Source organism: Musa acuminata, chromosome BXJ2-5 (genome assembly GCF_036884655.1).
Source record: "Musa acuminata AAA Group cultivar baxijiao chromosome BXJ2-5, Cavendish_Baxijiao_AAA, whole genome shotgun sequence".
Taxonomy (NCBI): Eukaryota; Viridiplantae; Streptophyta; class Magnoliopsida; order Zingiberales; family Musaceae; genus Musa; species Musa acuminata.
Window position 1 is genome coordinate 18,184,328 of NC_088342.1, and position 15,154 is coordinate 18,199,481.

At 38.8% G+C, this 15,154-nt stretch overlaps 1 protein-coding gene across 2 annotated transcripts in view; it reads left to right on the top strand.

Annotated features, from left to right (window-relative positions):
* The first annotated feature begins 1,244 nt into the window (after window positions 1–1,244).
* The window catches only part of LOC135612557 (metal tolerance protein 2-like), a 61,124-nt gene continuing 47,214 nt past the window's right edge, over window positions 1,245–15,154 (top strand). Inside the window, exons 1-2 of one of the 2 annotated variants that reach the window (XM_065108989.1) lie at window positions 1,245–1,694; window positions 1,838–1,907. In XM_065108989.1, the coding sequence (XP_064965061.1) occupies window positions 1,356–1,694; window positions 1,838–1,907 (409 nt within the window). In that variant the 5' untranslated portion in view covers window positions 1,245–1,355. The remainder of the gene's footprint in view (window positions 1,695–1,837; window positions 1,908–15,154) is intronic. The other variant, XM_065108990.1, reaches the window with a different exon arrangement.

Sequence of the window (15,154 nt, forward strand, 5' to 3'; positions counted from 1 at the left end):
AATAGAATTAAGAAAGATGTTGTGAAAATCTTGAAAGAATTTATCTTAGCATGAAAAATCTAATAATTGAGAAGATAACATTTTCCATTGTCTCAAACCAAGAGACATATTCTCTTCATAATGAAGAGTTGATGTGTACTCATAGTCAATAAATATTATTTAAATATTAAATAAATAATTAATAATAAATATAATTAAATAATTAAAAAATAAAAAAAAAGATGTTTTTTTTTTGAAGATTTATATTTTTGAAAATAAAATCTAACAATTATTTAGCATAAAATTCAATGATGATAAATGACTTATGTAGTTTATCCCAAATAGTTATATATTTATTGTTATTATTAGATTAGGATCGTTTTTGTTGAGACATCATAGTGCTTAGTTCATTGTGTAATGTTGTCTTATGTTCCCAAATAGTTAAGCATCGAATACGCTGTCCTTCCTAGTTAAAAGAAAAAAACATAACCTTCATTTATCTTTTAATTAATTGGTATAGGTTTTAAAAAAATTTATATCATTGATGCGTGATAATATCATGCTAATTAGATCTAATTTGAATTTTTATTTTATATAATGTAAGGCTCTCCAAATAAAAAGAGTTTTAACTATCTATTTTTTAAAATAATAATCTTTCATTCCAACCAAACGTTGAATCGAAATTTTGCAGCTTGTGGGTCAGCTACAGTCCGAAAGGAAGAAGAACATTGTGATCTTCCCGAATTAGCAAGTCTACGAGTAACATTATTAAACAAAGTAACAAAACTGTACAACTGTGGCTCTCCTTCGAATAACGTGGATGTTACTGAAAAGATTTCTAAGAAACTTTGGAAAACTAGTGATCCCCTTATAATATTTTTGAACGAAACTATCTTATTTGTATTAATAAATAAAAGCAACATAATTTTATATTAAAATTGGAGGCCTAAAGAGAGTGTATAGAGAACAATTAGAGGTCTGCGAAGTTGTTTTCCTAACGACGAAGATTAGTGTAGTATGACCAATTTTCTGTTTATCTCCAGCGAGGTTAATCTCTCTGGCCTCACAAACTTACTTTGTAATAGTAGTAGGATGGTAGGAGAGATCAATCAGTTGTTTTTTTTTTTTTTTTTTGAGAGGGATATAAAATTTCTAATATTTTAAACTTTTTTTCTTTTAAGAAAAAAAATATTAAGTTTAAACCATTAAGTTTCCAAAAAGGGACAACTAACGGGCAATTCAAAAATATATGTTGAATGATGCTGGAGATTCGAGAAAGAAGAATCCGTTCCCTTGAAGTTTCCGTGTGCGTTACACGTGCGCAAGAGACCGGTACAAGGAAAGGCGAATTTGGTGATCGCTGACATCTGACAATCATGGGCTTCCGGTTCTCCCATGTCGCTGCCTTCCGCCGGTCCGACCGCCCTTGTGGTCACCTCCTCCCGCTTTCCGGCCAGCTCACTGCTGCTCTCTTCCCGTCCTCTCCGGCCGCGGCGGAGACCCCGAACCACTCCCGGATCGCTGTAAGGTGGCATGTTGGTGGCCACTCCCACTCCCACCACCACCACGGCGGCGACAAGGGGAAGGGTTCCGAGGGAATATTCCGGCTGGGTCTTGGCGCTGACATCGCCCTCGCCGCCGGGAAGGCCTTCACGGGCTACTTCACCGGCAGCACAGCTATCGTCGCTGACGCCGCCCATTCCGTCTCTGACATCGTACGCCGCTCCCTCTTGGAATCCTTGATTCTCTTCTCTCTTTGAGTGGATCCAGTGCGTTTCTGTTAATTGATCACGTGATCTTTGGTGACGCTCTAGATTAGAGCTTAATCGGGGTTTCCTTTGTGGTTCTGCTGGTATAGGTTCTTAGTGGTGTAGCTTGGTGGTCGTACAGAGCGGCGAAGGTACCCAAGGACGAAGAACATCCTTATGGTTGGTCTTTTCCCCATGTAATTAAATAAGTCATCATCTACCTGTTTTTGAGAATTTGTTACTTCAGACCATTAAGTCTCTGAGTTGCTACTAACGACTGAAGTATTTTTCTGCTGTATTCTTTTTATTTGATAAACGATATAGTTTGATTTGATAAACAATTTGGTTGACGATAATTTATATTTATGAGAATCTGACGGAGTAAAACGTGCTAGGAACTACTAGATTTATCAATTGAAGTAACCACTTAATTTAATTACTTCTTTATTTGCTTAAGCCCATTGAGGTAGTGTACTACGAAATGTACCATATTATGCAATTTCTTGCAAATATTGAGGATGTTGAGCATACATTTGTGTTCTCCTGTAGTCTGATGGTTTAATGAATGGAGCCTTGGTTTCATTTTTTGGCACATGCACATGAAGCAGTAATAATCAAGTTGCAGTTTGCAAGGGAGTGAACAAGAGAGTTTACATTTTCGACACCTGTTCTACTGGTAGTCATGCATTAGCATCCAACACATGGGTGCTAAACTGAAGGATGACATTTGAATGCAGTTAATTAGTATCCTTATCCCTTTGGTGGCCTCTTTAAATATCTATATTTAAAGGTAAGGCTGTGAAAAAACCCTTCATAGTGGTGGGAGCCTCCTGCACCATACAGACCCTTTTTATCCTTTTGGGTGGCCTCATCTACTGCATCCCACATAGTTATAGACTATCAACTTATTTATTGTTTCCAACATCCGTTAGTGCCTCTTCTTTTTAAAACAATTCAACTTTTCATTGAGCTCTAATATATGTTATCGATCTTCGTTAGCTAGCTCATTATTATATTCATGGTACACTGCAAAACATGGTTTTGAAATCTTATTAGCATAATTGATGAAGCCATACAGCTTTTGACCATTGGTTGAAGGTGATTTTCGAAAACATATAGCTATTGCCACCGTTTGATGTTGTTTGTCCTGAAATAACCTTCAACCAGTAAATGTGATTTCATCCAATGATAGTTGTTCTTTCTGCATTATTTTTTTATCGTTATTAATTTGAAAGGATTTCTGCTGGACTAATTTTTTTCTAATGGGATAGAAGCATATATATGCACTTGAATTGCCTCATTGGTTCAGCTTCATATGGTAGATCCTGACATGTTTTTGACTTTTGCTCTTGAAGATGTTCCAAGTATCTTTTCTCTTAGTGCCACTATGGTTACACACATATGGTAGGTATTTTCTTTTCTACTAACCTGTTCTACTGAACTTGCTTGAGGTTATTTTCTTTCCAGGAGTTAGTAAAGGAGACTTTGTTTTTCACTTTGCTCTGCCTTTTCCATTCAATTTTCTTTTACTTTTTTGCTTTGAATGATATTCCTGTCTGTTGGAATTTTTTAGAACCTTTATTTAGAATTCCATACTAAAACTATTTTTAGGCTTTGGAGATAGGCTTCCCTTTACTTGCAAATGTCTGTGGTATTAGATTACTCATCTTAGCTTGTACTCTTTTCTTTGGAGAATGTTTAGAATGATAATAAGGAAATAAATGATGTACAAAGCCCACCTAAAGAACATATATATCCACGTTAATTAAAAATAAGTAGCATTGTTAGATCTATATAGACACATGGATCCATATACCTCGATCAGAAAAAGAACTAAGCCATTGAAAAGGTTGGTGTGTGGTAGATGTTACAACCATAATTGGTTAGTTGATTATTTTTGTTCAATCTTACCACTGTAGTGTTCAGTGATCTTTGTTACTGGTGTAATTGTAGGCAATTAGATGGTCATGATATATAGCAAGGGTATTGCAATTTTAATTCGTCAATTTATGATTCTTAAGGATAAAGGAAGGCAAGCGAATAAGTAGCAATAATGTATGATATGCTCTAAAATGTTCTTGCTTGTCTCTATGAGGAGTTGGAAATCAATAAGGATTAAGGTTTTCATGCTTATTGAATGTGCAAACCATCACAACTTCATGTGAAACAATCGTTGGTTAGTTTAAACTACTTGGTACTTGACCAAGTCTAGTAGAACTTGGTTCCATAGCCTACTAAGTAGGTAAAAAGAGGGGTAAAGGGGGACCAAGATAAAAAAGCAAAACTAGGGTGGACTCCTAGGTTAAATAGAACAACATTCATCTTAAGGTTTCCATTCTCCAGTACCAAAGGCCACAAAGGAGAGAAAAAGTTGAGGTCCCTTCTTTTGTCTAAAACATATCTTATTTTGCTAATTTTAATCAACAATCTTTAAGAACATCTTATCATATGTTTGATTTTTTGTTTCAAGAACTAAGGTTCATCATATCGTGACGTATCGCTTGGTATGGCCAGTACATACTGGTCCGATAGGAGACCGGTATGGGTGGTATATCGGTATGCCCCCCCCGCACGTATCATGTGTCAGTACGCTAGGTATTGCTCAGTACTGATAGGGAACATTCTGGCACCTTTGACGCAACAACAACTAGCAGACACCTCAGAGCGAACGTGGCGCCTCGGAGCTGACATGGCGCTTCGGCCCGACGTGGCACCTCGGAGTAGACAGGATGTACATGCGCGGAGTAGATGATTCCCGCATCACCGGGGACGCACGGACGACGGCACACAGCACGAAATCGTGTAGACCGACCCGCGCAGCACGGATCAATGGGTCGATCACCCGAGACATTGGCGGCTATTAACGAACCACGTATTGATCAGCCCTAGCAACAAGTATAAAAGCCAACCCCTTGGCCGGCACCGGGGGGAAGCTCGAACACAAAATAACACCCTAAAACTCCACCTTACACTGACTTAAGCTTTGGAGGGGCCGAGCTAGGAACCCCCCCTCCCGACTTCGGCCTGTATGCAGGAATCTAGCATAGGAAGGCTATGTTGGGAAACTTGGACAAAGTATCACATGCGCAGCGGAAGAACAGAAAAATAAAATCCCAGATTTCCCAAAAGAAATGGTTCTTGTCGTTGTGTGAAGATTGGTGCGCAAAACAAAATGCAAAATCAAAACTGTGCATATCAAGTGAGATTTGTTATCTAGAGAGATTATATATCCTTGTAAAATCCCAGATCTGTAAGAGTGGATGAAGGAGGTTAATTGTCCTTCTCTCCAACGGTAATCCACACGATAAATGCGGTAAAGATGCTCTTTAAATCACTACATGATCTTCCACTCCATACAGACCATGTGATCAAGAAAGGGTCGGCCTTTCTTGCTGTCCATATGCCTCAAACTAGGGCTGTCGGCTAAGAAGGAGAGGGAGGGAGGAGAATAGGAGGTAGCAGTCAAAAAGGGTCTAGCCTATGCCCCTTTAATTCCCTCTTATTTATAAAGGTCCCTATCAACTTAACTCTAATAGATCTTACCTTATTGGGTATTGGATCTCCATCCAACTACTAAAGCCTCTTAGATTAGTGGATTTCTACCCAATAATCTCTCAATAACTCTTATTGGTATTAAAAAACTTGGATAGAGCATCACATGCATAGCGGAAGAAAAGAAAAACAAATCCCAAATTTCCCAAAAGGAAAAGGTTTCGTCGTCGTGCGAAGATTGGTGCACGAAACAAAATGCAAAACTGAAAACCGCGCATGTCATGACAGATTTGTTACCTAGGGATATCATATATCCTTGCAAAATCCCAGATTTATAGGAGTGGATGAAGGAGGTCAACTGTCCTCTCTAATGGTGATCCACACGGTAGATGTGACAAAGATGCTCCTTAAATCGCTGCACAGAGAATAGGAGGTGGTAGCCAAAAAAGGTCCAACCTATGCCCTTTCGGTTCCCTCCTATTTATAGAGGTCCATTTCAACTTAACCTTAATAAATCCTGCCATATTGGGTACCTTTTATTTGCTCTCTATGCAGTAATCTTTTATTTGCTCTTCCTAGAACTTATCCATAAGATCCAATAATTCAGGGGTTTACTAGATATCCAATAAAATAGGAGCTGCAACGGATATCTCATATCCGAACCTTTACTCGTCGCAACACCTACCATATATGTGTGTTTCTCTAGGCCTAATATCGAGCTGGCTGTAAGTCATACTTGTCATAACTCCTTCTGACTCAATGAATTAACATCTCTCATAATAATTCACTCAACTCATCGACGATGGATATATTAGACCACTACGTTGCAGTTCCCAAACGATACAAGGGAATCTAATCCATTGGACCTATCTATCCTCAGTTACTATGTATCTATTGTTCCTCATCCATCTAATATCTCAAAGACCGTATACCGGGTATGGTGCTATCAGACCCATACGGAATCTACTCGACTTTCGCTCTAATCGGATTCTCCCGGAGAACTCTTTCTCTCTCAATCCGAATGATCCTGGCTAGGGATTTGCCTAAGCAAGAACACATAGGATATTCCTCTTATGACACCGAGAGTAGATAATCCTCTATTGATATTCAATTATTTTCGTAAAGTTGGCTACCACTCTCGATGATCGACTGTGCTAGATCTGGAACCTCTAGATCTACAAGTCCGGTATCAAAGAGCGAAGTACTTATAAAAAACATCCTTAGTGTCTCAAGTCTAAGGACCAAACACACAACTAGGACCACAAAATTGCTGGTTGATAATGAGGTATCATTAACTATCTAGCATTCCGTGAGCGGATCAATCAGTGAACTCATTCTTTAGTGAGCACCTGCATTGTATCCTTGGTGTCCCAACACGAGCAGTTATGAGACTAGTTACCTCTATCATATGAATGGGTATACAACGTATCAGTCTGTCCGGTTATCTCGATATCCCTCTTGAGTAACCTATGATCGGGATTATTTAGGGTTTGTGTTTAAAGGCGAATTGGTCTTATTATCATGATTTCATTACAATCTGATTCCCATTACACAGATCCATGGATATCACAATATATGTAACAGACAATATAAAGTGAGAAAATACTAATAAATAATAATAAGCAAAAAGACTACGTAGTGTGTCACACGTGGCATAACTCATATGATTGGATTGTAGGGCACATATGACTAGCAATCTCCCACTTGACCTAAAGCTAATCACCTATTTGTTTGATCCCTATCAGACTCTTATAACGCTCAAAGACAATCTGAGACGACTTCGTTAGTGGATTTGCGATGTTATCCTCGGATGGAACTCTTTCCACTACTACCCACGGGCCACGATCTCTCTAATCAGGTGGAACCTCCTCAGAACGTGTTTGGACTTTTGATGAGACCTGGTTCCTTCGCTTGAGGAATCGCCTCGTTGTTGTCACAAAATAAGGGAATCGACTCCTCGTTGCCTGGCACGACTCCTAGATCTATGATGAACTTTTTCATTCAGACTCCCTCCTTTATTGCTTCTGTCGCAGCAATGTATTCCGCCTCTATGGTCGAGTCAATAATAGTATCTTGCTTGGAACTCTTCCAGCATACTAGTCCTCCATTCAGGGTAAACATATACCCTGAGTTAGACTTGCTATCATCGACATTGGACTAGAAACTCGAGTCCATGTAGCCCTCAACCCTGAGGCTACCGCCTCCATATACTAGTAAAAGATCCTTAGTCCTTCTCAACACTTAGAGCATGCGTTATATCAGGCCTGGTACATAACATAGCATACATGATAGATCCTATCGTTGAGGCATATGGTATCCTATCAATGTCTGCCATTTCTACAGGAGTCTTTGGGAACATACTTCTAGAGAGTAATATTCCATGTCTCATCGTAATGAGATATCTCTTGGAATTTTTCATACCAAACCTTTTAACAATGGTGTCTATTTACTTAGACTGGGACAAGCCAAGCATCCTTTTAGATCTATCTCTATAGATCCGAATCCCCAAGATATAGGATGCTTCTCCTAAGTCCTTTATGGAGAAATAATAGATAGCCAAGCCTTTACCATGGAGAGCATTTCTATATCATTCCCAATGATCAGGATGTCATCTACATATAACACCAAGAAGGTGATAGTGCTCCCACTTATCTTCCTATACACACAAGACTCATCTTCATTCTTAATGAAGTTATAAGATCCGATTGCCTTATCAAATCTTATGTTTCAACTTCGGGAAGCTTGCTTTAGTCCATAGATAGACCTAAGCAATTTGCACACTTGGACACGAATCCCTCAGGCTGTATCATATATACCTCCTCCTCGAGGTTGTCATTGAGAAATGCCGTTTTCACATCCATCTGCCAGATCTTATAGTCATAGTGTGCTGTAATAGCCAATAGAATTCGGATGGATTTCAGCATGGCTATAGGTGAGAAGGTTTCGTCATAGTCAACACCTTGCTTTTGATGATACCCCTTAGCCACTAGCCTTGCCTTATAGGTCTCCACCCTTTCATCTACTTTGATTTTCTTCTTGAAGATCCACTTACAACTAACGAGTATAATACTCTTAGGTGCATCAATTAGGTTCCAAACCTTGTTGGAGTACATGAAATCCATCTCGAAATTCATGGCTTCTTATCACTTCTCGGAGTCTATACTCGTAATAGCCTCCTTGTAGGTTTGATGATCAATATCCTTAACATTATCTCTTCTGATATGTCCCAAATATCTCTTAGGAGGATGGGGTACTCTTTTGGACCTACGTAAAGTCGAAACTTGTGTGCTAGGTACTTGAACAGAATTGGACTGCGAAATTGTGCTTGAGCTAGGTTCTCTAACCTTGCTCAACTCTATCACTCTCCCACTGTCTCCACCAAGAATATATTCCTTCTCAAGGAATATCGCCCTCTTGGCTATAAAGACCTTTTGGTCCTCGGGGTGATAGAAACAATATCAAGTTTCCTTAGGGTATCTCACGAACTTTCATCGTTCCATCTTGGATTCCAACTTGTTGAGGTTATGTCTCTTAATATGGGCAGGACAGTCCCAAATCTTAACAACCTTAAGATCATATTTCTTCCCTTTCCATATCTCATATAGTGTAGATACTACTGACTTAGTTGGAACTCTGTTCAGAAGGTAAGTTGCGAACTCTAGGGCGTATCCCAAGAGTGAGACGGGTAAGTCGGTGAAACTCATCATGGACCGTACCATGTCTAACAATGTACGATTTCTCATTTTTGATACTCCATTGTGCCGAGATATATAAAGAGGTGTTCATTGAGATAGAATCTCATGGTCCTTGAGAAATTGGGTGAACTCTATACTCAAGTTCTTACCTCCTCGATCTGATCGAAGAGTCTTGATACTCTTTCTAGTCTGGTTTTCTATATCATTTTTATATTCCTTGAATTTCTTAAAGGCCTCGGACTTATACTTCATCAAATACACATGTTCATATTTAGATAAGTCATCAGTGAATGTAATAAAGTAAGAATAACCTCCTATAGCCTAAGTTGACATGGGACCACATATATTACTATGTATTAGTTCTAGTAACTCAGTGGCTCTCTTTCCAAGCCCACTAAACAAAGAGTTGGTCAATTTTCCACGAAGGCAAGACTCGCAAATTGCATATGACTCGTAGTCGAATCAATCTAGGTATCCATCCTCTAGAACTTTTGGATTCTTCCATCGTAGATGTGACCTAGCCTACAATACCACAGGTATGCACTATTCACCTCATCTCATTTCCTCTTGGACACATTTACATTCATGATATGTAGAGCAATATCTAACATAAATAAACTATTATGCAATGTTCCTCTAGTGATGATCTTATCATCCAATATTATTGAACAACCATTGTTCTCAAAAATTAATTTTTATCCTCTAACTATCAAATATGAAATGAAAATAATGTTTTTAATAATAGAAGGAACGAAATAACATGCATTCAATACAATAGTAGCTCTACTAGGCAGATGTAGGGTGGCCTCGCCAATAGCCACTACAACAACTTTTGCTCCATTACTCATCTTGAGGTTTATCTTGCCTCTCGATAATCTTTTAGGACTTGCCAGAATCTGTAACGAATTGCAGATGTGATAAGCACTGCCGATATCCAATACCCATGTGTTATCATAAAAATCTGACAAATGAAGACCGATCATGAATGTACCTGAAGCTTCTCCAATGATACCGGGAGGGTAAAAATGCAGAATGGATTTCGAATGAACACCAATAGAACAGTTGTTCAGATAGAGAATGTCACAAAAGGCAAGGAACGAACTCTTGAAGAAACTTCGGTAAAACGAAATATAGCTCACCACCAAGTTTAAAAATCAAAACGGATACAGAAGATCACCACCCTAATGATAATAAACAAGGATACAGAACTGAAAGCAAAAGACTCACCACCACTCAAGGACGCATCCAAGAGATACAAAGTTCCAAAGAGCACTCCAAGAGAGCTTCTGTCAATATCCTCAGTTTCTAAAGTGCTTTCTAAGACCTAAACCTCAAAATAAATACTAGTGCATGAAACAACCCTTCATGCATAGGGAATTTCGAAATTAAGTGCTTTACAACTCCCAACCAACTCCATTAATGTATTCCTTAGCCATGAAGAAAAGCACCATGATACAGCTTTACAACTGCTAACTAACTCCATTAATGTATTCCTTTGTGCAGGGAATATGCTGATGAGCTGTCTTATCTGAGTAGGCTGGAAGATTATGTGGCAATATTATTGGCTGAAGAAAAATATCATATTATCAGCATGGTCCATATGAACAGATTGTAGCAAATTAGACACTCCCGTGTCAATCTCCCCTGGTTGAAAAAGACTTGTCCTCAAGTCCGTGTTTGTTTCGTCATCATGATTATAAAAAGGACTTAAATCAGCCACGTTAAATGTTGGGGATACTCCGTAATCTTTAGGTAGCTCAATCTCATAAGCATTTTTGCCAATTTTCTTAAGCACCTTGAATGGACCATCAGCCTTTGGTTTCAGTTTTCCAAATTTGCCCGGCGGAAACCTCTCCTTCCTTAAATGAATCCAAACCAAATCACCTGCATTAAATTCCACATGTTTTCTGCGTTTGTTAGCAGCTTTCATGTACCTCTCATTTTGTTTCTCAATAGTTGCTTTCACACCCTCATGCAGCTTCCTTATCTGCTTAGCTCTTTCATCAGCATCTCCACTAAATTGCTTTGTTGTAGAATGAGGGATTAAGTCCAAAGGACCAGTAGGATTAGCACCATAAACTACCTCAAAAGGACTCTTACCAATACTATGATGCATAGAACGATTGTAGGCAAACTCAATTTGTGGAAGAAAGACATCCCATTGCTTAATATTCTTGCCAAGATAGCTTCTAAGCAAATTTCCCAAGGGTTTGTTACCTCAGTTTACCTATCGGTTTGTGGATGATACGAGCTGCTGAAATTCAAAGAAGTATCCAGCTTCCTCCAAAGAGTTCTCCAAAAATGACTAACAAATTTTGAATCTCGATCAGACACCATAGTTTTTGGAATACCATATAATTTAACAATCTCCTTAAAATATAAATCAGCAATATGAGATGCATCATTTGATTTATTGCATGGAACAAAGTGAGACATTTTTTAGAATCTATCAACAACAACCATGATAGAATCCTTGTTCCTTTAAGTTCTTGGCAGTCCCAAAACGAAATCAAGACTCACATCCTCCCATGGAGCATTTGGCACTGGCAATGGAGTGTACAAACCAGAATTTTGACTTCTTGTTTTTGCCAAATGACACAATCGGCATTGCTTCACATGTCTATCCACATCTCTGAACATTTTAGGCCAGTAGAAATTTGATTGAACAAGAGCTAGAGTCTTGTCCCTACCGAAATGTCCTCCCAAAACACCACCATGAGCTTCAGCTAGAATTACTTGTCTGAAAGAACAAGATGGAACACACAAAGCATTAGCTCGAAAAAGAAAACCATCAAAGATAAAAAATTGTTGAAAGAAACCTGATTTACAATTCTGCCATATCAAGCCGAAATCCACATCGTTCTCATATAGATCTTTGAATGTTTCAAATCCAACCACTTTGACTTTCATTGCTGATAATAAAGAACGCTTTCTGCTCAATGCGTCAGCAACTACATTTTGAACACCAGATTTGTGCTTGATTGTAAAGTTGTAAGATTGTAAAAATTCCACCCAAGCTGCATGCCTCTTGTTTAGCTTGTGCTGGTGATTAATGAACTTTAATGCCTCATGATCATAATATAGAACAAATGGCTTGGCAAGAAGGTATTGACTCCAATGAGACAAAGCTCGATAAATTACATAAAACTCCTTATCATAAGTAGAGTATTTCTTTCTCGTATCATTAAGCTTTTCACTAAAAAATGCAATGGGCTTTCCGTCTTGGCTCAAAACAGCACCAATTCCCACATTAGATGCATCACATTCAACTTCAAACACATTATCAAAATTTGGTAGAACTAATATAGGAGCTTCAGTCACTTTTCTTTTCAAAAGCTCAAAAGCATCATTAGCTTCACTAGTCCATTTGAATTTATCACATTTCAGACATTCGGTGACTGGAGCGACAATAGAGCTGAAACCCTTGATAAATCTTCTGTAAAATGAAGTTAAGCCATGGAAACTCCTCACATCATGCAATGAAGCAGGTGTTGGCCAACTGAGAATAGCCTCTACCTTACTTTGATCCATCATGATTCCATCTTTGATAGCTCATCAGCATATTCCCTGCACAAAGGAATACATTAATGGAGTTAGTTGGCAGTTGTAAAGCTGTATCATGGTGCTTTTCTTCATGGCTAAGGAATACATTAATGGAGTTGGTTGGCAGCTGTAAAGCACTTAATTTCGAAATTCCCTATGCATGAAGGGTTGTTTCATGCACTAGTATTTATTTTGAGGTTTAGGTCTTAGAAAGCACTTTAGAAACTGAGGATATTGACATAAGCTCTCTTGGAGTGCTCTTTGGAACTCTGTATCTCTTGGATGCATCCTTGAGTGGTGAGTCTTTTGCTTTCAGTTATGTATCCTTGTTTATTATCATTAGGGTGGTGATCTTCTGTATCCGTTTTGATTTTTAAACTTGGTGGTGAGCTATATTTCGTTTTACCGAAGTTTCTTCAAGAGTTCGTTCCTAGCCTTTTGTGACATTCTCTATCTGAACAACTGTTCTATCGGTGTTCATTCGAAATCCATTCTGCATTTTTACCCTTCCCGGTATCAGTTTGGTATCAGAGCTAAAGGCTAGAGATCATGGCAAGGCGGAATGGAAAAGATGTAGTTGGTGAAGGTAGCGACCATGAAGATGACGCTGAGTCGTTGAGGCTGCAGCTACGAAAATTGCTGCGTAGCCTACAAGAAAAAAATGAAATAATCGACGAACTTCAAGGTAGATATAACCAACATGAAAATGACGCTCGAGAGTTTACTTCTGATGATGATACACCTCTTCCAAGGGAGTCGAGAAGATGTCGGAGAAGAAATGAAGTCCAAGACGAGTGATAGAATAAATATAACCCCAGATTTGATATTCCAGAATTTGAAGGTAAAATAAATGTTGATGACTTTATCGATTGGCTTAATACAGTAGAAAGAATTTTCGATTTTCATGAACCACCAGAACAAAAGAAGGTCAAACTTGTGGCACTCAAACTCAGGCGGAATGCATCTTTTTGGTGGGAAAATCTAAAGAAACAAAGAGAACGTGAGGGGAAAAGTAAGATCGTTACATAGGAGAAAATGAAAAGGGATACAGAAGATCACCACCCTAATGATAATAAACAAGGATACTGAACTGAAAGCAAAAGACTCACCACTCAAGGACGCATCCAAGAGATACAGAGTTCCAAAGAGCACTCCAAGAGAGCTTCTGTCAATATCCTCAGTTTCTAAAGTGCTTTCTAAGACCTAAACCTCAAAATAAATACTAGTGCATGAAACAACCCTTCATGCATTGTGAATTTCGAAATTAAGTGCTTTACAGCTATCAACCAACTCCATTAATGTATTCCTTAGCCATGAAGAAAAGCACCATGATATAGCTTTACAACTGCTAGCCAACTCCATTAATGTATTCCTTTGTGCAGGGAATATGCTGATGAGCTGTCTTATCTGAGTAGGCTGGAAGATTATGTGGCAATATTATTGGCTGAAGAAAAATATCATATTATCAGCATGGTCCATATGAACAGATTGTAGCAAATTAGACACTCCCGTGTCATCCAAGCTTCTATTTTGCCTTCTCTGCAAGGTCTTTGTAGTTTCTTTTTTAGTGCATGTCTGTTAGAACCCTTGCAGATTCTAAGCTTGGGGTTGATCTCTTTAGGGGATCGGCCTCCTTGGAACTCTATAGGGGTTTCTTCCTCTAAGTTGCTGCTCAAAGGCTGCAAAAAAGATTCATCTATTGTCTATCAAAAAAGGATGAATACATGACTATTTATAGGGTTTCTAAACCCTAACTCCTAATAGGACTCCTACTCAATTAAGACTCATACTCAAGACTCCTATTCCTTTATAACTTCTAATTCTTCTATAAGAAATAACCTCCAAACCTTAGTTGGCCTCTTCACCTCTTTAATAGGGGTCGGCTTAGGTAGGTTTCAAATCAGCCTTGTCCTCGAGGCTGACAATCCATGAATTCTGAGAATTTGATCTTCAAGTCGTCATAGTTCTCCCAAGTGGCACATTCTGCTGGTAAGTTCGCCCACTGTATTAGCACTTCAGTAGTGGGTCGTTGTCGTCGAGTCACAATTCGTCGATCAATAATGGCACTCGATAGGGTATGGAGTTCTCCTTAGGTAGTTATATTTGGTGGGTGGCTTTGGGCTGTCTCCAAGCACCTGTTTACCACTTCCGTCTGGCCGTCGGTTTGCGGGTGATATGCCATACTCCTTTTCAATTTAGTGCCTTTATAGCGTAATTCTTTTGAGTCCCAATTGTAATGAGCCACGGAGCTTGGTGCTTCCTCCAATTTTTATTTTTTGATCTTACTGGTCTCCTGATCTTCCTGCCATTCCCTCTTAATATTCTCAGGGATGTTGCTAGTCGAAAGTGAAATGACCGAAAATTCAGCTTGGTTGGGTAGTTGTGAAAGCGCATTTGCAACAATATTCTCTTTTCCCTTTTTGTAAGTTATTTCATAATCATATCCAAGAAGCTTTGTTAATTATTTTTGCTGCTCGGGGGAAGATATCTTCTGCTCCAAGAAATATTTTAGGCTTTTATGGTCGGTCTTGATTTGAAAGCGTCGCTCGATCAAGTACGATCTCCATTTGGCCACCGCATGCACAATCGTGAGCATCTCCTTGTCATAAATAGTCATTTTGAGATGGGAAGGAGATAATACCTTACTGGTATAAGCGAGAGGGCGGCCATCTTGCATTAGTACAACACCAATTCCGA